The 22370-nt window shown below is 43.9% G+C and overlaps 1 protein-coding gene across 2 annotated transcripts in view; it reads right to left on the bottom strand.

Moving 5' to 3' along the window:
- Positions 1 to 20590, bottom strand: part of COLEC12 (collectin subfamily member 12) — a 196195-nt gene extending 175605 nt beyond the window's left edge. For both annotated transcript variants that reach the window (XM_047828769.1, XM_047828770.1), the window contains exons 1-2: positions 20377 to 20590; positions 1243 to 1293 (exon numbers count right to left, since the gene is read on the bottom strand). In XM_047828769.1, coding sequence (XP_047684725.1) covers positions 1243 to 1293; positions 20377 to 20383 — 58 coding nt within the window. In that variant the 5' untranslated portion in view covers positions 20384 to 20590. The remainder of the gene's footprint in view (positions 1 to 1242; positions 1294 to 20376) is intronic.
- Between the last annotated feature and the right edge of the window lie 1780 nt (positions 20591 to 22370).

Raw genomic sequence — 22370 nt, 5'->3', positions numbered from 1 at the left:
ACTTTTTTTTTTTTTTTTAGTCAACAGGAAGTAGATTCATTCTCTTTCACATTCTCTCTCTCCCATTCTCCCTGCCCCACCAACACACACACGCACACACACACACACACACACACACGCACACACACATGCACACACACTCATTATTTCCTCCTCTATCCTTCTTCATTTCCTCTTGCCAAGGCACAGAAACACCCTGGACAGAAAAACCCCAGCTCCTCTGAACAGTCTTCAGAACTTTAAGTGTTCACTGCCAGTTCAAAACCAAATTGCAGAGCATGAGAAGCATGGTCAAAGAGAGACGAGCACTGTGTGCGGCAGTCTGGGAGGCAGAGGAGCGTGTTTTGGTTCCCTACGGCTGCTGTAATAGATTTCCACAAACGTGGTGGCTTAAAACAACACAAATCTCCTCTCTCACAGTTTGAGAGGCCAGAAGTGTGAAATCCACTCCAGTTGGCTGGAATCAAGATGTTGGCAGAGCCCTGCTCCCTCCAGAGGCTCTGACCAGAAAATCCATTTCCTTGCCTTTTTCAGCTCCTAGTGACCACCTGTATTCCTTGGCTCGTGGCCCCTTCCTCCACCTTCAGAGCACACCACCTTCTCCTGTCAGTCGTCAAATATCCCTCTCCCTCCTTCTCATAAGGACACTTTGCATTTAGAGCCCACCTAGATAACCCGGGATAATCTCCCCATCTCAAGATCTTTAACTTAATCACATCTGCAAAGCAACTTTTGCCAGACAAGGTAACATTCAAGTTCCAGGGATCAGGATGTGGATACCCCTGGGGGCTGCTATCTAGCCACCACAGGGCACCTGTGTCTGGCTGGGTGCCTGGAGAAAGCCGCCTTCTCACTATACACTAGGTTATGAAAAAGGAGCCCTGAGGAAAAGAGGCAGAGATGTTTTCTCAATATCAACATAGAGAAATCACGTGTATTTTTGCTCCTGTCCTGTCACAGATTTACCTTTTTCATCAAGTTTTGCCTATTAAGCCGACTGGTTTATATTCAGCGAACCCTGTGAGCATCCCATCACTTTCCGTGCCTGGGCACGGCTTCTGCTCCATTACCATTACCCTTGGTGTTAGGAGAAATCGTCCACCTGTTACAGGGAAACTCAAAACTTCCAGTCAAACCTGGGCCTCGGAACCACACACATCCATGTGTGTTAAAGGTCCAGCAATGGCGCTATCACCGTATCTCGTATCAAGCACAGAGAAGAAGAGCTTGGTCAGCACTCACCAAACCGCTTGTAACCGAAGGACTGCACCTCCTCCTCCTCTGCAAAGTCGTCTGCAGGAAAAGCAAAGGCACAGTGTTAACCCTGGCAAGGCCCAGATGCACAGGGCCAACCTGGAATGCAGCTGCTGGGACCCCACCAGCTCCACCCTCCCCCACCTGCTCCACCCTCCCCCACCTCTCCACCCTCCCCCACCTGCTCCACCCTCCCCCACCTCTCCACCCTCCCCCACCTGCTCCACCCTCCCCCACCTCTCCACCCTCCCTCACCAGCTCCACCTTCCCCCACCTCTCTACCCTCCCCCACCTCTCCACCCTCCCCCACCAGCTCCACCCTCCCCCACCTCTCCACCCTCCCCCACCTCTCCACCCTCCCCCACCAGCTCCACCCTCTCCCATCTTCTCCACCCTCCCCCACCTGCTCCACCCTCCCCTTTGCCCACAACACGTGTCCTTCTGCTCCCAGAAAACATGCCACACTTTCTAAGAAAAGCTATGGGGTTCCTGCACTGGCTGTTCCCTCTGGCTGGAATGCTCTTTCTTCTGCTCTTGATGAGACTCCTACTAATCCAGGTCTCAGCTGAAGAGTGACACCTTTGAGATGCCTTTCCAGACCACAACCCAGACACTCCCTGTCACACCACCCTACTTTAATATTACTCTCTGATATCCTCCTCATTTATGTGTGTGTGTGTCATCCTGCATCCTGTGAGCAGAAACTTTTTCTGTTTTGTTTCACGAACGAATCACCTATGCCTAGAATGGTGCATGCCACAAAGCAGGGGCTAAATGAATTTTGTTGAATGATGACTGAATAACCAGCTGTCCAAAGGGTTATGTTATCGTCACGTAACTGAGTCTTAAGCCCTTCCTCTCAGATGCCAGGCTCTGGGGTCCTGTGTTTCACTAAATGTGACATCTCAGGAGCCCAGCATGGCTCCTGCAGTGACAAACAAACCCTTCCCACTCCCTTTCCATTGGATAACCAGGACCAACAGATGGTTTTCCAGTAAATACATTTCAAAAGACAGACTTGCTGTGGGAATTCCTAAATGTAGAGCCCCTCTGGAACAAAAGAGATAGGTCAGCCAAGCTTTCTACCAAAAGATCTAAATCCAGACCCCCAAGACAGATGTGATGTGATTCCTTATCACACTGACAAAGAACCTACTTTATAGTTCTGCCAGGTGTGGGTCTAGTTTCTTGTGCACTTAAAGGATACTTCTGACAACAAGTAAAGTGTCAAGATGAGGCCTTTCCAGGGAGCCCTAACCAATTATTCTTGAGCTGGTCACCATTATTGCACCAGCATTCAGTAATCTCCATTATGCAGTTCAGTTCAAAAGCATTTATTTGGCACTTACTGTGGACCAGAGATTGCCAGGCAGTGGGGCTTCAGAAATGAGTGAACATAGTCCCTTCCCTGAAGAAGCTGACAAGTTTTCAAGAAAGAGAGTCAAGGAGGGGGAAAACAAAGCCTCTGAGATCATTTTTTTCAGGCCCCAAATGGAATGCAGGACCTGGATGTATCTGAACCTTGAACTGTTATAGAAAAACCCAAGAGGCATGGTATCTGTAATACAATGTGGTGGCCTCAGAGCACTAGTTTGTTGTGAAGTGCTATGAAAACACCGGTGAGAGAGCAATTACTTCCAGCAGAGAATGGAGAAGTGTGTATCTGTATTTTACCATTGTTTCCTTATTCAGAGAACAGGGAAGAAATCTTGCTTGGAATGCAGAAGGCCAGGTCTTCATAATTAAAGCAGTCTTCTTATGTCAAAGATTGAAGCTTTAGGGGTGCCTGCGTGGCTCAGTTGGTTAAGCATCCAACTTTGGCTCAGGTCAAGATCTCATGGTTCACGGGTTCGAGCATTGGGCTCTGTGCTGACAGCTTGGAGCCTAGAGCCTGCTTTGGATTCTATGCCTCCCTCTCTCTCTGCCCCTCCCCCGCTCACAATCTCTCTCCTTCTCTCTCTCAAAAATAAACATCAAAATTTGTTTTAAAAAAAGATTAAAGCTTTAGTTCTTTCTACATGGAAGAACATGCTTACAACCAAGAGAACAGTACCTTTCTCAGTCACTCGGTGACTGGTTAGTTTCACAAATACCTATTAAGCTCCTCTGGGCCAGCTTTACTAAGTAATCCTATCATATTAATGGCTGAAAGGCTTGGTCTAGTCTCAGTTAAAGAGAAATCCTTATCTACTGCTTCTGCAGATAAATAAATCCATTCATTCATTTACTTACTTATTTATTCACTCAATAAACATATGCTTATAGCCTAATGGGGTTGATGAGGCATGAAGACAGGTAATGGTGTCACCTAGATGTCAGCTTCCCCTGCCAGGTCCAGCCCCTCCTCCACCAGGCCACGTCTGAGGAGTCTACTCACAGACTCCTCAGACATTGTGAAGCAAGGAGGCATCACTGAGGATCACACAGTGGAAACAAAAGAGCGGTTTATGCTGTACCTCTGATAGCAAACAGCTTACAATTTCCCGTTAGACATTTCTGTTCTCCTCCCAAAGCTTCTTTTCAGCAAGCCTACCATTAGTTTGTTTGTTTGTTTTCTTTTTCCTCTCTGATCTTTTTCCCATGCAGCATTTAGTCTGACTAACTCTTGTCTCCTTCCTGAAATTTCCCTGGGAACTTCAAATGTCTCATATTTTTGTTACTAAAACAGTTCAGCTCTGTCTCCAAATTAACATACTCAAACCTATTAGGGGTTCGAGAAAACAAAGGCCTTCCAGGTGACTCCTAATAGGGCTCAAGGAGGATCTCCTGCTTCTTGTCTTAAGCCTCATTCCAAAAAGATCAGGACTTCTTACAGCGGCTACTAAAAGAATACAAACAACTATCTCGTCCAACTCTACAACTAGACAGAAAATCATGAGACCTAAGGGGTACACGTCAAGTACCATAGATCACATCTCATGTGGATGATCAGGGAAGGTCTCATAGAGAGGCATCTTAAACGAGTCTTCTCAACGTTTTTTCTTTGGAGGAAAAAAGAGAATTTTGGAAACACTGTATAGTATGTTCCTTTCTTGGCGATTCACAAGGGTTTTTGAACCCTTATGAAAGAGGAAAAAGAACTTAACTTTGTTTTACTCATGTTTTCAACAGTTGATCTTAGAATCCTCTTCTCGTATCCTTAAAAGCCAGGTGAAGTCAGTCAGGTAACACTTATCTGTTGTTCATTTGCATAGTTGGCTGGCCCCCAGAGCCCTCTGCCATGTTTCCCCAGCTGTGCAGCCAACAAACAGCCCACTCAAGCTAGTGGTAGAGCCAGGCATTTAGGGGATGGAAAAAGAGAAAAAGGCCAGGGCTGATGGCTCTGTGGCTGCGTGGGCAACCCACATCAGGCTACACGAGCCCCAGGAGAGAGGACAAGGTCAAGTGTTCTTAATGCCTAAATGCTTTATTTTTTAAGTTTATTTATTGTGAGAGAAAGAGAGAGAGAGAGCATGAGCTGGGGAGGGGCAGAGTGGGGGGGGGGGAGGGGCGGAGAGAGAGAGAGAGAGAGAAAGAGAGAGAATGCCAAGCAGGCTCCATGCTGTCAGCACAGAGCCTGACAGGAGCTCTATCCCACGAACCTTGAGACCATGACCTGAGCCAAAATCAAGAGTCAGATGCTTAATCCACTGAGCCACCCAGGCACCCCTCTTTTTTTTTTTTTATTTATTTTGAGAGACAGAAAGAGAAAGCAATGCCTGAAGATTTTAGAGGGGAAAAGACTACAATTCAGCCCACAGTGGCAGACAGACAGGTTTGAGGAAGATAAATAAGCCTGACATGATGTGCAACGTTGCATTCTATTCTCAAAACTTTTCCTCACGCTCTGTAGACCCAAGGGAAGTGCATTGTAGACTATCTTTACAGTACCGAGGGCCCCCAAAAGTGGTGTTCTTAAATAAGGATATTCTCCCTAGAGAATATCCAGTCACCTCAGCAACTTGCCACTTTCCAGAATCTGTCTCTGACACCACCTAAGCCACACATCTGTTGCACCCCTATACAAGCAAGGATTTGGCTAAGATGAAAGGCCTCTAAGTTCTGGCGTGGCCCTAACCTGATCCCTGCTTGTAACAGCAGTTTGTCTGCAGAGAGGACATAACCTTAACATAACAAAATAACAAAACAAGTTTAAAACAATGTGAGACTTATATCTATAGGCACATGCTTTTAGGCTTCCACAGCTGTATTTCCGCATTTTTGTTTCAATACCTATGGGCTACCCCGTCTTCAGTTTGCCTGTTTCAAAAAGTGATTTTTATTTGTTTTCTTTACTTTCCTTGGTATGTGGCACAGAGCCACACTCGCCAGAAGTTTCATGATAGAGAACGCTGAAGAGAATTCTGTTGATGATTGACAGCTTTGAGTCTTGCTATTTCAGGGTACCATGGGTTCAAGTGAAGATGTTCCAATCAACTTAAGGACCAAGTGTGTGACACCCTACAGTTAGAATATACCTCTCCTTTCCCTACACTCCCTTTAGGTCAGTGCGACAGCACTTTCCTCCGTCTATCCCATGTTCCAGTTGCTGGTTTTCACGCCACCAGATAGAAAGCCATTTGAAAACAGGAAACTTGTTGCATTGTATGTACCCTCAGCAACCAGCACATTTATGGCACCTTATAGGTACTCAATAGTTGTTGAAACTCAGCAGATTAGAGTTATATATGTGTCTATCTCTACTACCAGTTGATGAATTCCTAAAGAAAAGAGATTAAATCTTCCTCTTTTTAAATATTCACCACATTTGGGGAAGATAAGAGAACTAATATTTAGTTAATATCTTCCATATGTCAGATACTTCCTACTCATTATGTTTCTCTGTTTTACAGATGAGAAAACTAAGGCTCAGAGGAGTTACATAACTTGACCCCAGGTCTCACCGCTTGTGAGGAGTCAGACCAAGACTAAGACCCAGAATCTGGCAGCAGTGGGGGGAGGAGGGCTCGAGTTCCACACCATGAGGACACCACAGTCCCAAGAAACTGAACCCTGTGCTAGCAGCAGAAAAGCTAAGGTGCAATGCTTTATACCACAGAATGCTGAAAAGGCTGAGGAATTTGGGACACAGGTCACTCTTGAGGGAGAATCAACATAAGGCTAAAATAGGAGGACTGGATGAACATATATTTAAGAAGCAGTTGCCTATAACCAAAAAGACAAATGGCAAATGTTGGCAAGGATGTGCAGAAATCAGAACTCTCATATGCTACCAGTGGACACGTAAAATGGTACAGCCACTTTGGAAAATGGTCTGGCACTTCCTCTAAGGGTTAGGCCACTTCACTTCTAGGCATACATCCTAGAGAAATGACAACACATGTCCACACAAAAACTTGTACGCAAATGTTTGCAGCAGTATTAGTCATAACAGGAAAAAGTGGAAACACCCTGAATGTGCACAAAATGATGAACGGAGAAATTAGGGTAGAGCCACACGATAGAGTATTATTCAGCCCTAAAAAGGAATGATGCGCTGGCATGTGTTACAATATGAATGGACCCTGAACACATCATGCTAAGTGACAGAAACCAGTCACGAAAGACTATGTTGTACAACTCCATGTATATGAAATGAAATGTCTATGTTAAACAAATTCAGAGTTGGAAAGCAGATTAAAGGTTGCCTATGGCTAGAAGTTTTAGGGGAAAATGGGGAACGACAGCTAATGGGTATGGGGTTTCTTTCTTGGGTGACAAAAGTGTTCTAAAATTGATTGTAGGGGTGCCTGGGTGGCTCAGTCGGTTAAGCGTCCGACTTCAGCTCAGGTCACAATCTCACGGTCCGCGAGTTGGAGCCCCGCGTCGGGCTCTGGACTGATGGCTCAGAGCCTGGAGCTTGCTTCCGATTCTGTGTCTCCCTCTCTCTCTGCCCCTCCCCCGTTCATGCTGTGTCTCTCCCTGTCTCAAAAATAAGTAAACGTTAAAAAAATTTAATAAATAAATAAAAAAATAAAAAAATAAATAAATAAATAAAATTGATTGTAATGATGGTTGCAAAACCTGTGAATACACAAAACAAAACAAAACAAAAATCCAAAAAAACCCCACTGACTTGTACACTTTAAATGGTTTGTGTGGTACGTGGGGCAGCGGGGGGGGGGGGGGGGGGGGGGGGCGGGGCAGGGAGCAGCTGGACTTCCCAATTCCCCTGCCAAGGGAAGTGACTGTCCCTCCCTGACTACAGCAGAAGACCTAAGTTTATTTTTCAGAGAAGTCAGAAACAAAAGGTATCTTGCTTAGAAGACACCAGGAACAGCTGAGATGAGGGGACTGCAAGGGACTCAGAGAAAAGGTGAACGTTTGCACACTGAATGTCCAGACATGTGGTCTTCCTCTCCCAGTCAGCCAGACTGTGCCCTCTAGGTCAAAGACTGGAAGGCTTTTCCTGGGAAATGTGACCAGTTAAGAGAAAAATAAACGAATGATTCTGATTCTGGGTGGTCCCCAGTGGAACAGCTCAGCCAGTTCAGCCTAGAGTGACAGTCACAGTTCACAAAACCCACCAAAACAAAGAGGTTCTAATCAACCTTTACCATAGTCTGTTCCTACTGATAAGACCCAGACATCTGACACAGCCTCTAATATGAAAAAAATAAATATGAACATAAAGAAACCAGATAGGGGTGCCTGGGTGGCTCGGTTGGTTAAGTGTCCGATTTCAGCTAGGGTCATGATCTCGTGGTTCGTGAGTTCAAGCCCCACGTCGGGCTCTGCACTGACAGCACGAAGCCTGCTTGGGATTCTCTCTCTCTCCTTCTCTCTGTCCCTCCCCTGCTCATGCACATGCATTCTTTCTCTCTCAAAATAAATAAATACTAAAAAAAAAAAAGGAAACCAGATAAAGAAATTTGGAGGAAAGACATATGATATGAGACGAAAAAAATTTCATAAAAAATTTCTACCAATATCCTTAGAGAGATAAGAGAAGATAACATATCCATAAAATTAGAACAGGATGGCATAATTTAAAAAAAGAACCATAAGAGAAAAAGAAAAAGCTCTTGGAAATTAAAAGTATGATCATAAAGGGGCACCTGGGTGGCTCAGTTGGTTAAGTGTCTGACTCTTGATTCTGGCTCAGGTCATGATCTCCTGGTTCATGAGATTGAGCCCCATATCAGACTCTGTACTGACTACACTGAGCCCGATTGGGATTCTCTCTCTCCCCCTCTCTCTCTGCCCCTCCCTGCTCATACGCTCTCTCTCTCTCTCTCTCTCTAAATAAATAAATGAATAAATAAACATTTTTTTAAAAGTATGATCACAAAAGCAAAAATTTAATAGAAGAGTTGGAAAACACAGCTGAAATATTCCAGAGGCTGGGAAGGAAGGGAAACAAATAAATAGAAAAGAGCAAAGCCAAAAAAAAAAAAAAATCAACTCAGTGGATCCAATATTTAAATTCAAATAGCAAGTGTTTCAGGTAAAAGAACAGGGGTAGATAATTATCAGAGGAAGAACTAAACAAAATTTTTCAGCAGTGAAGGATGAGTCTCCAGAGTGAAAGGGCCAGTTTCCTCCCAGCACAAAGAAAAGAGATCTACTCCAAAGCATATCACTGTAAAATTTCGGAACACTGAGGACAAAAAGAAAATCCTAAAAACTTCCAGACAGGAAAACTTAAAAGCTTACAAAGGAAGGGGAAGGGGAAGGGGAAGTGGAGGAGGAAAGGAAAGGAAAGGAAAGGAAAGGAAAGGAAAGGAAAGGAAAGGAAAGGAAGACCTCACACTCACACTTCTTAATAGCAAAACTAAAAGAAAATAGATCAGTGCCCTCAAAAATTCTAAGGCTAAATTATTTCCTACACAGAAATCTCTCCAGTGAATGAGTAGGTAATACAAAGATGTCTTCAGACCTACACAGTCCCCAAAAATGTACTTCTCATGAACACTTTCTTCGAGACATTTGAGAATGCATTCCACTAAAATAACAAAGCTAGAAAAACACGTGTGTGTGTATCCGTGTGCATGCACACATGCATATACCCTAATCTAACCCTAACCCTGAGTAGGTCAGAAAGCTCCAGGGAAGATTTCTTCAAAAATATGGAAATGAGAGAATATCTACTATAGGTGAACACATGTGTAGAGATTCAGAAAAGTGGAAGAGACTCTGGGGATGAATGATGAGATACACACACACACACACACACACACACACACACACACACACACACAGGAAGCTAAGCAAATAAAACAAGAGAATTGTTAACTCCAGAGGAGAGAAGTTATGCATGAAGGAAATATGAGTCAGCTGTGAATAGCATTTATATAAGTATAGTAATATGAACACTGAATGCTGATTTAATCAAGATTATGATGTAACTATTTTGGGATGATGGAGGGCAACAGACGGCATCCATGAGGGTTGTTAGGTGGAAATGAAGGGTGAAAGAACTAAACCTTATCTGCTATAAAGGGGAGTCAATATATATGCCTAAATCTCAATTAGCAATTAGTACTAATTGCTAACTAATTGCTAACTAGTACTGCTGTAGTACTAATAGTAATAAGGAAGAGGAGAAGACCACAAGCATTTCACTTAAAGACAAGGGGTTGTGACAGATCATCCGCATAAAGGACTACCAACAATTCTTTCCATCCCTCCACGTGCAAGCCCATTTCCACTCTCTTGAATCTGGGAGAGCCCTGTGACTTGCTTTGGCTGATGGAATTTGCCAGAAGTAGCAGTGGGTGACCTCAGGAACTGGGCCCCAGATGCCTTTCAGCTTCTGTTTTCGCCCTTTGGCAACTAGCTGCCATGTGAAATGTCCCACGACCGTGCTGGACTGGAGGCCCCCCTGGGAGAGAAGATCTGTGGGAGAGCAAGAGATGACGAAGGGGAAGAAGCCATTCCAGCCACCCTGCTGATGCCCGGCCCTGGGGGTGCGGCTGACCAGCATGGTCAACACCCCAGGAAGCAGAAGCCGAGCCGAACTACAGAATCCTGAACAAATACACAGCTGTTGTTTTACACTACAGGGTTTGGGGATGGTTTGTTAGGCATCAGAGGATAACCGCAAGAAAAGTAAATGCCAAAAGAAAATGCTAAAAAAGTTCTCAAGAGATTCCCTCTGGGGACTGGAAAATGATGATATGAAGGTGGGCCAGCAGGAAACTGCTGTTTTTCATAATAAATCTCATTCATAATAAATATTTTTTGACTCTTCCAAATATACACATCTCTAACTTTGATTTAAAAAAAAAATAAAGCCAACAAAACAAAGGAATGTGGGTGCAAGATAAAAGTCAGGTAGACAAAAATGAAAGTGCTGATGACCAGAAAAAGGTCCAAAGTCCACCCTGTTCCAAAGAGCCAGTGTGAAGAGTTCAACCTGAAGCAACAGAATAAGAAGTTTGGACTTAGAGCCTTAAATCCCTGGCACAAAGTATGTTCTGACAAACGCCAAACTGAACAGAGCAAGTTCAGACTTCCTTAGGAGCCAGGCTGAAGGACCGTGGACAGAGGCTAGGCTCAGTGATGCTGTCCACATGTGCGTATCCATCGGCTACTCTATGCTGTTTCTACCTCGATGCAGTCTCAGCTCTTGTACAGCCATCACTGTTAGAACAGAACAGCACAGTCCTACCAGCTGTTAGAATGTTTCCATGCTTCCAAACCAGCTGGTGAACATACGCTGCCTGCCGTGAGCATTCCTGCAAGCTGTTCCTGTGGGTTCCCACCACCACTACCTATCACAGCAGGTCTGGGTGGTGAGGAGAGGAAAAAATGCCCCTGCATCCCTGGAGCCAAATACCCAGTGTCATCTGGACCCCTGAGTCTACAGTTGCCCTCCACTGGCCACTGCTGCGTGGAGGCACCTTCATGGCACTGCAGAACTGTGGCCTCCAGAGAATGTCACCTGGGTTACTAAATATTTTGGGCATCTCTTTGGACACCACTGTGCTGTTCTGGGGGACTTTTCTCCTAAAGCCAGGCTGAGCCAGCCAAAGCTTGGGCTCTGGAATTAGAAGACCTGGGTTCGAACACTGGCTCCACCTCGTCTGGCAACATAAACTCAAGGCTGCCTCTCATTCTCCCATAAGATGGGACCAATAATTCCTATCTCACTTATTGTTGGGAGGCAAACAGGAATTGATATGTGGGAAACACCCAACACATACTTAATGCTTAATAAACATGAGGGGTCTTTCTAAGTAAGAGGACAGAGGTGGTAACAGCGGTACTCTGCTTTAAGGACAAAAATAAATATCACAAAACTTGAATGCTCATGAAATACAAGATAGCTTTAGGTTTGGGTAGGGACCACTTATTTTTTTATTTTTTATGTTTGAGAGAGAGAGAGAACACACCTGAGCAGGGGGGATGCGTAGAGGAAGGAAAAGAGAGAAAGAGAAATAGAAAGGGAGAGGATCTCAAGCAGGCTCAGTGAGAAGCCCAACATGGGGCGTGATGTTGGGGCTCAACCTGAGCCAAAATCAAGAGTCAGATGCTAAGCCAACTGAGCCACCCAGGTGCCCCAGGTAGGGACTACTTTAGTGCTCAAGTTTCAAAAGACTCAAAGCTCCAGTCTGAAGTGAGCATTTGGGGGAGGTCAACAGCAGGGAAGTTTGACTAGCAAGAGTATTATGTGGGGTGGGTTCAATTTGGACCCTAGCTAACTGGCACTGAAGTATCTATCTGATATTGAAGAAGATTTATCTTAACAAATTTGGGCTGTAAAAACTGAAGACAGACATTCTTTTTATTTTTGAGAGAGACAGAGTGTGAGCAGGGGAGGGGCAGAGAGAGGGAGACAGAATCTGAAGCAGGCTCCAGGCTCTGAGCTGTCAGCACAGAGCCTGACTCAGGGCTTGAACTCACTAGCCGTGAGATCAATGACCTGAGCCGAAGTCAGATGGTTAACCAACTGAGCCACCCAGGCGCCCCAAAGGCAGACATTCTTTAACCTTAAGAGCCGTACTAGTACTATCTGCCCTGGCTTCATAGCTTTATAAATATAAAACCTAGCATGGCCCTTGTATAGTTTGGTTTGCCCATTGGCATTTCTGGGCCATAGTTGTTAAGTATTCTGCAAGTGAAAGAGCTCAGTGCAGTGTAATATAATACTGAGGTTCAGCATAATTTTGATGGGGTAATTAGATCTGCCTTCCAGGCCTCCCCACTACCCTACTCCAAATGGATAAAGGAATTTGTAGCAATTTAAATACTTGTAGATTACTCCAAATATTACAGAAGATTTATTTCAATTATTCAGCTGCTTTCCCAACTTTATGTTTTATAACAAAAGGATCACTTTTTGGTCCAATAGTATAAGTTTGTTTTTTTTTTTAAGTCAATATTACAGACATAAAATGACCCCAATTTGTGGTATAACTTATGGTTCTGATTCTTATAAAAACAGCAAATACTTGCTTTTAGGCTAAAGAGAGATACCACACCTTTTTCATTCCTTTATAGTCCAACAAATTGAGGTGATTTTTTTTTGTTACTTTTACCCCTAAATTGGGAGTGTAGGCTAAACCAGATTTCCCCTGGGAGCCAACTTTAACAACTTAAAAAGTAAGAAACAAATATGACACTCAAAACCTTGATCCCCACATCTACCATTCATGGCTAATTATAGGGCAGAGGACATGCCTCTCTTTGTTTTATGATGGACCTCCTCATCCAATCACATTGTCAGGTTAATAATAAGAAAGTCCAGAGCAGACGAATCACTGCCTCAGATTTTATAAGGGCTCTGAAACGGCCTCAAATACATGGGTCATTTATCAAGGAAAACTAATGCTGTCCAATTCTCTGGAGGCATGCAAAAAATAAGTGGTCTTTGTTAACTAGCCCCCTCCCAAATAATAAATAAACAACTGATACATCTGTTTTGTTTTGAAATCACTTAACTTTCTGTTTAGGTTATCCAGACAATTATGCCAAAGTGATATACTATAATTAATTGCAAATAATGGACCAACATTGAGCTCAGGAGACAAAGTTTGAGAAAACTGTGATCTTCTCTCACCTCCTACAGTGAAATGCCTCACTTCAAGGTTTTGCGGTGCCTGGATGTACCATTTCCCTCTTCAATTACAATTAGAATAATGCAATCTGAAATATGAAATATAATTCAAGGTAATGAATCAGCTTGCATCATCCCTCCAAATGAAATTATCCCTGTTCTCAGCCAGGTTGCCCTCTCCTCCTGTCCTCCAACAACATTTATCTGAACTTCACATAGGCCCCATTTCACCTTTTACCTTAGATTCCAATTGTTTGTGCATAAGCCTTGCTCTGCCCACCAGACTGCAAGCTCTTTGGGGACAGGAGCTGTATAATATACTAAATAATGTAAATAATATACTATATAATGTACTAAATATTTGAATAGATCTCAATCATATACTAAATGAATATTTGAATATATTTGATATAAAGAATATTTGAACATATTTAAGTAATATATTAAATAAAGAGTAAGTGAAAGCTAGTTAAGATTTGGTGGCCCAATCATAAATAATAAAATACAAATATGACAAATCAGTAGGAAATCAACACTACCAGTGAAATAGACATGATCTCATACAGTATATATATATATATATATATATATATATGCCTCTGTCCTAATGCTTCCTTAGAGATGAATTTGTTTTATGTTTTGATTCTTTGATGTCGTATTTTTACTGGATAAATCTGGACACTGGATTTGAGATACATATCTTTAAAAATAGTATGTCATTATTAGTAGGCATGAACAATAGTGCTCCTGGAAATTGCATGCTCTTAGGCAAATTAAATGTATTTACAAATTTATTTAATCAATTTTCTACCACTACCACAAATGAGAAAATTGTATGATTTTACCATAGTTTACAAACTCACTATAAACACGGTCCCTGCATTTTCAGTATGGCTGGTTTTTATATAATACAATGATGACGATAACACTAGAGACAACAGCTAAAGATAGACCAATGTGAGCACCGTTCCTATAGAGAGCACAGCTCCCTCCAGCCTCTGAGGTCAGCTTTAACACATTTATAATTTGAAAATTACTTTTCTCTCAAAACTGAAATTTTTTCTTCATGGTATATATTGTTTCACTTGATTAACTTAAATGGTTCATAACTGGCAATTCTATTACTGCCTGGAGGAGGCAGCAGGTTAACAATTACACAGTATAACAATAACTAAAATGTCTTGAGTTTTCATTAAGTGCTAGACACTATTCTAAACAATCCATACCAACCTATTTAATCCTCCACACAACGAACAAATAAAAATGGCATTGGGTAGATGTCATTACTATCCCCCACTTGACAGAGAAGTAAACCAGGGGCTATGTTCCTAACCAGGGGAGGTTAGGTAATTTTCATGTGGTTACCAGGTCCTCTGGTTTCAGAGTCCACACCCCTTGCCACCACACTAAAATTATCAGGCTCAACTCCTGGGGTCACTATGTATAATTACATTTTATGAAATGGTTATATTTTAAAGTATGCGTTATCAGGTATAAAGTTGAACTATTTTGCCTGTGAATAATACGTTGTTACATAAATATCGGTTTCTTAACATTTCTAGGTCACAAGGAAGTGACTTAGGCCCAAAGAAGTGCAACTGCTTCCACAAAAGCCAAACACAAGTCAGGCAGAATGTCAAATATCCAATCTCAGTCTAGTGAATATGACCTCATGTGATACTGAGTTATAGTCCCAAACCATTCATTCAAGAAAACATAAAAGAGTCATATTTAATATATCAAAGTCCAATAAATTTACTTAATTTTTAAAACTTCTCCCATGCTGAAAAACATACTTCCTTTATATTCTAAAGAGTATTAACTGAATATTCATGATAAATTCAGGAATTAGCTCTTTGGCATCTTAATTTGATATCACTTATTTCTGTTTACGCTGGTTTTCACTGCCATATAATTACAAAGGACCCTTAAGCAATCAGCAGGATCTTTTCAAGGCACTATATTGGTTTGGGCTCTTCAAATATCACTCACTTAAACAGAAATCAAATCACTGATTGAAAAGTTACCTCCCTCAAGCTTTGTTGCTATGGTTAGAAACAGCGGTGTCAGCAGTAAAGAATGAAATACTTTCTATGAAGAATGTCTCTATTTCCCTATCTGTTGCTCATAATGTTTATTTACTACCACTACTACTATTCTATTTTTATGTATTTTTCTTATAACTGATCATCTACTGATGGTTACAGTCTGTTCTCGAATATGACACTTCTGACAATGTTCCATTGTTTCATGGCAAATCTGTCAGCAAAACTGTGGTGCAGAGGCTGTTTTCAGAGTTGTTGGATTCAGTGAGCCACTCACATTCATTCAATCAGTCATAAGCAAAACCTCCCAGAAGATAAACTGTACACATGGCAATGACTCTGGAATATGATATATCTTTTACAAGAGCTTCTATCTAAAGAGGCTCTTCTAGTGGCTGGCTGTAGAGCACATCAATTTCTTCAGACCTTTGATGCCAGGTTATTATAGGTCTGAGTCCAGATGGTAGGACTGTATGTGGCTCACTTAGTATCTAGTGGAATGTGACACACAGTAGGTACTTAACAAAGATGGGTTGATTGAGTGGAATATTAGAGTTTGGCTAGGAAGGAGTCTAAGCAAGAGGTGTCATGTGCATTCTGGAGTCAGACTGTCGGAGTTTGAATACCGGTTTTCCCACTGACCAGCTAGGTGCCCTTAGATAAGTAACTATATCTCTTTGAGCCAAACTTTTCCTATCTGCAAAATGGAGAAAATAAGGACACTCGGCTGGGCAGGTGCTCAATAAGTGTCAGCTATTATTAAAGAGAAAAATAATAACTGGGCATATTAAGTGGCCATCAGTCATACCTAAGAAGTTGTTAGCAAGTGCACCCCTTGGTACAGATCAACCTCGTCCCTGCCATTTATCTTCCAACATATGACCCTGTTTCCTTCCTCCAGGCCATTGACAGGAACTCTGGAAGCTGAGTGGGAGTCAGCCGGTGCCTTCAGAATGGCAGAAGATGGAAAGGGCAGAAACAGCCTGGTAGAGCTGACCCCAGGTGGGGTTAGATTCTTCACAGATGATTACCTTCCAGACCTAGAATGCTGTCCAGCCCCCACTCCCCCTGACTGCCTGATTCTCTTCACTCAGACTCACCAGCTGAAGCTCCAAAGCACCATGGGTACACACGGCCAGCAAGAAGGCTGTGCTCTACCACCACTCTGGGCCTCCTTTCCCAGGACCCCACCCCTTCTTCCCACCATGGGGAGACACGTGTCAGATTTGCCACCTGAGAGATTACTCACATTCCGCGTTTACCTGAGGCAAAATATATTTTTTTTCTATCACAAAACTTAAATGTCTATTTTCCCATCTGAAAACTTACTTTGGCAGCAGCTGCATCAACTGTTTTAAAATACTATTTTAATAAGCATTAATTCAGAAAATTAGACACCTGGTTATGCTGTAGCTTGCAAGCTATCATCTGCCAGCTTGTCCCAGTCACACCCTTATCAGTAGATGAACTGCATGGTAAAAAGCAGGGGGGAGGGGACATAGGAGCAATCTTGGGAAACTGCAGAGACCACAGAAAAGATCTATACTTAGCAATAATTAAACCTCAGATTAAGAATGTTAAGCATCCCCAAACTAATGAAAAGTCAAAAGTATAATTAGATTGTAAAATTGCCTTCTAGAGGAAGGTCAGCCCCAATTCCAAATCAGTGAAGGAGAAAAGGCCTCATTTTGTTTCCATTCCCCCTCAGAAAACATGATGCTTTCAATGCGGCTGGCCCTTACACGCTTGTTTACTTATCCCAGTTAAGGACAAGAAATCTTAGAGAGACAGTGGTAAAGCAAGGAGTCCATGAGTCCAGAAAAACAACTGGCAATAGACATATATTGCTTACCAGTGCATTTTTTAAGTATTCTTGCCAACAGTATTTCAGAAATGTTTATATACAGGCGCACAAAAATAAGCAGCTGAATACTATGATTTGATGGCACCAACCTCCTTCCTGTGTTAAATCAGAACAGTGGTTTGGACCACTGTGGTCCCAGTTGCTAGTGGCTGTTTTGGGCCATCTCTTAGGCAACAAGTGCTGCTGCATTAAAACTTACCAATATTCCCAACTTTCAGAACTAGAAACGTGATTTAATAATGACACACCTAACTCTGGAGGAGTCAAATTCCTTCAAAAAGAATGTGACTATTTATCCAAAACCATGAGATTTATGGTGTAGCACAGCTAATTGAAAATGAAACTGGAAATAAATTAAAACAACTTCATGTTTTAATAAGTTTGAAAGACTTCGAGTATTGCAGCACAAGGCAAGTAATTTTCTTCTGGAAAAGATATAATGATGTCATTATTTTGGTACTTGTGATTCCAGAGATCGAGGAAATAAACAGAGACAAGTACTTGCTGAATGCAACAGATAGGTGGCGCTGTGGCTCATGGCAGATGTGGAATTACACTCCAAAAGCCAGGTTTATTACATAGATGTCCCAGGTTGAAACATCAGAATTATAAAGTCAAATAGGTACCTTATAAAAGCATTGGACTCGTACAGGAGCTAAATTTTTGCTTTAGCAAAAAAAAAAAAAAAGTTCTGTAACTTCTAAGGAGTCTACTAATTTTCTATTTATCTAAAGAATGTTTTAAGTTAATACTTTAAGCATTTGCAAGGTTTGTCATTGACCTGTATCATTTAGGGAAGTTAAAGTCTAATGAAACATTGGCTTTCTTCAGCATAATGAGTTAGTAACTACGAGACATAATCACAAACCCAAGGAAAACTTTGGATTGGTTACCTATGGCAAATTGTCAAAATAATTCCACTCGGTAAAGGCAGCCTTCCTCCTTGGCTAGAAATACACTCTCTGCTTGGCTTCAGAAGCCTTGTGTCCAATTTCTTGGATCCACCCCCTTCCTGACTGCTGCACCTACTGTGGGTTACTTGGCTACTTAGTTGTCTTCTTCTAGTCTATACCAGAAGTTATCATACCTGGTGTCCTAGGCCTTTCCAAGGAACACAGGGAAATTGGCAGAGCTTGTCTTTAGTGCTTACCACACTCCTGGACTCCAGTTCTTATAAGTTCTAGACTCAGTTTCCACATCTGTAACGTAGGAGTTAAAATACCTACCTCATACCACTGAGGATTAATTGATAGAGGGCTTGTAGAGGGTGTAGCACAGGGGTTGGCACTTAGTACATACTAAAAAATTATTACCATCCTCTCCTTTCCCCACCTCAGTAACCAGACAAATGAATGTAAGTTATATGGCAATAGTTGGTAAGCAAATCTCTTACAGAATATTTCCTTTGAAAAGAGGCCTTCAAAGCAAGTAGTCTACCCTGGGATTCACCAGTACCTTATACCCCCTCCCCCACTGGGACACAAGGTAAGTGGGGCCTTTAGACAGTGCCTGGATCACAGAGGGTAAGCAATGAGACTTCTCCAGGGGGGTCTGCAAGCTGGTCCAGAATGCAGCGGAAACTTCACAAATGTACATTTAGGACTTTCAGGTGTGTCTTCCTGGCAGATTTGAATTAACACTTAAAAATACCCAAATTGCAGTAATGGTCATTTACCCAGTCAAAAAGCATAAAATTTTCAGGGTTCAGGAGCCCAGATGGGAGCTGATCTTCCCAAAAGTTCAAAAACTACTGGCCTCAGGGACCAGCAATAAGATTAACTTCTGGCTCATATGAAGGTAACTGAGCCCCAGAGTAACATTTAGCCATGTGAACTCTTTCCTTTCTGGGAGGATCCTTTAATCAGTGCTAGCCAAGGAAAGTGTGTTTCCTAAAATGTAAATGAGAGAAGACAAACTGAGTGGAAAAACAAGAAACACACACCACTGCGTTTTGAAATTCCCTAGCCAGAAAATTGTATCATATCTTTTCGTTTCTCTTCTGGGGAGGGTGACTTTTCACCTGGAGTTCAGTCCCTGCCTTTCCTCGAGTCTCCTGACTAGGAAACTAACACCTTGGAAGGGCAGCTAATTGGTAGGACGGTATCGCTCCGGATACTTTAGCGAGAACTTCCTTCCAGAGAACGCTAGAGGCAAAAGTTACTTTCCAAGCGTGTGGGGCTTCCCAGACACCTCCCTCGGACCACAGCCCTGGCAAGTCAAAGCGATCGCATCGCGTGGTCTCTGGTGGCTGGAAATTCGGTCACGGCGGTCACATGGCATTTCGCACCCAGCCCCCTCACTCAAGCCCGGCCCGTGTTATCCTAGCACAAAACTAGAAACTCCAGTCTTGTGTAAACACCACGCCAGGCCATCCCGAAATGATTCCCTTTTGATGCCCGTTGCAATTATTTATCCCACATATAAATCAGAATTCTGTTGTTTCTAATAAATAGAAAGTTGCCCTGCAAAGCCCTCATCCTTGTGATTCCGCTTAAAGGTACGATAACATCTGGCACTCCCCTAAACCGGCCTGCAGAGGACACCGCCCAGGAGACGATCAACGGAATGATTTGTGTCACCTCTGAGCACACGTGGGCACACCAACTGCACAGGCAAGCACATGGAAGGGACGCGGAACCGAGAGCAGTTATTTTCCAATCGGTGGGTCTGATGGAGAAAGATGCCAAACGCATTTTCTGAGCCAGCTGAACTCCGCGGGCACCTAATCATTGCCAGATGTGGGGAGGGCGCACCGAGAACATCCCCGAGTCCCGAAGGAAACACCCGGCTGGCAGCACGTCGACTTCTCAGATGGGGAAACTGCACCAGCCGAGCGGAGAGGACCCCCAAACACAGTGTGGAGCGCCTCAGAGCGGAAAACGGACTGGGAGGAATGAGGATGCCTCCACTCTCCTCGGCATGTTTTTTCAATTAAAAAGTTGGGAACTGGAATCTGTAAACAACGACTTAGGGCTTCAAACTACTTCGCAGAGAGACACGATGGGGAGAGGAATACTTGTACGCCCCCAAACCCGAACCCCTGGGTCTCCTGCCGTGCGGAACTGCGGGGCGGAGGAGCGCCCCACGCGTGCACGCACGATCCACGCGCCGCATCTCCTCCGACCCTCCGCCTGGAGAAAGTTCGCGCAGCTTGCACCTCCGCCCCCTCCCGCGCGTCCCGAAGCCCGCCCTGCGGGCCGGGAGCCCAGCGCAGCCCGCCGCCGCCGCCCTACCTTTCATGGTGACCGAGGAGACGCACCGCCAGCCAGGGAGCTCCGCGCAGCCGAGGAAGTTCGCACTAAACAGCGGGTCACTGCGCGTCCATGGCAGCCGCGCCGCGCGTCGGCCGTCTGCGCTCCAACCCTTCCTCGCCGCCACCCGCCCGCGTTCCCCGCTCGGCGCTCTGTGCCGCGGGGCTGCCGCGCGCGCCGCTCACCCCGGGCGGGAGGCGCCGCTCCCGCCAGCGCCCCTCCCCCTGGCCCGCCGGGGCGCGCGGGCCGCCGCGCCCACGCCCCCTCGCGCCCTCCCGCGCCCGCCCCGCCCTCCGGCCCGTGCTCGCCCCTGCCCAGTCGCTTTCTCGCCCGGTCTCTCCCCCGCGCGGTGTCTCGCCCCGGGTCTCCCTTTTCTCGTCGCACCAGCGGCAGAACGATGTCGGAAGAAGGCGTCTTCCAGTCGGTCAAATGCTCACCCTTGGTGTGCGCGAAAAGTGCCGCTGCTGGGCTTGTTTCTAGACCCCCAAACTACCTAGAGAGTGGGGTGAGAGAGTTGGGGAGCGGTAGTGTCACCGGGGTGGCGGAGTAAGCATGTCCCTTCCCCAAAAGTCTCTGGGGCATCCGGGATTAGATCAAACCGAGATGAGAACGTCTTCGGGGTTCCAAGTTTCCAGGTGCGCTTGTGGACACCCGAAGGAAGAACGGGCACAGGCGACCGCGCTGTCACCCCGGGAGAGCTGTCGCTAAATCCGAAGTCACAATTACATGCTCTCCCTACAGAACTCCGAGCAGGATTACAACTTTGGACCTTCAAGAACACAAAGACACAGACCAAAAAATCCTCTCCGCTCCCCTTGGTTTAGAAAAGTCACCCTTCTACCCACCTCCCCTGAATCGATAAGGTTGAGGGATGCTGGGCTACTGAGTGGCTTCTTCGTAAGTTCCCTCCATTGTGGCCCGTCATGTTGTCCCAATGTGGGTTCCACCACCCCCCCCCTTTTAGAACCTCCTAAGCAGACCCATTCGTTGCTTTATTGCTTTAAAAGTTTCAGTGGTGAGTGGATCTGTGGGGAGGGAGGTGCAGAGAGACTTCTTCAACAAGGATGGAATGAAAAATCACCATGCACTTAGTAACACAGCAAAAGGAATACAATTCTGCCTGGGCGGTGGTTACAGCTTTTCAGATTTCCTCTCCTGAGGATTTGGTAACGCGGTGTAAACAACCCACTGATTCATTCTAAACAGAGAATTCTGCTCTAGAAAAAGGTAGTGCCCAGAAATGAATACATTCTAAAATATTTTAGCCTCTCCATTCCAGAGTCCTTCTTTTGTCAACACCAGCGGGGAAACTTGTACATGACTAGCAAAGAAAAAGGTAAAAAACAACAACACTTTTTATTTCACTTCAGGAGTTGATTAAACGTTAGGGTCCCTGGGGACTTGCTCCAGGTCTCACCAATGTTACCTGCCTTGTCTTGCTGGGCAAGTGAGGGTGGCCAAAGGAAACTCAGATTATGGATTATCAGCCCAGAACTTACTAACCAATGTTGGAATAGAGGAAATCCATCAGTTTCTTTGTGTAATAATTTCCCCAGCTGAAAAATGGCGAGGATTCTGGCTCCAATATTTCAGTTAAAAAATTATTTTAAAAATATAAATTATAGCTATGACACCAAAAACAGTAAAAGAAAACATAGATAAATCGGATTTCATTAAAATTCAAAACTTGTGCATCAAAGGACACAGTGTGAAAAGGCCACCCATGGAATGAGAGAAAATATTTGTAAATCATATATTTTGTAAGGGACTAATATCCAGAATATATAAACATTCCTATAACTCAACAGCCACAAAAAACAACCCAGTTCAAAAGTGGGCAAAGGACTCAAACTGACATTCTCCAAACATTTACAAATGGCCAATAAACATATGGAAAGATGTTTAACATCTTTAATCATTAGGGAAATGCAAATCAACACCACAATGAGATACCATTTCTTATCCATTAGGATGAC

Source organism: Prionailurus viverrinus, chromosome D3 (genome assembly GCF_022837055.1).
Source record: "Prionailurus viverrinus isolate Anna chromosome D3, UM_Priviv_1.0, whole genome shotgun sequence".
Taxonomy (NCBI): domain Eukaryota; kingdom Metazoa; phylum Chordata; class Mammalia; order Carnivora; family Felidae; genus Prionailurus; species Prionailurus viverrinus.
Note: the sequence above shows the minus strand (reverse complement) of the source record. Positions and strands in the feature narration are given on the sequence as shown.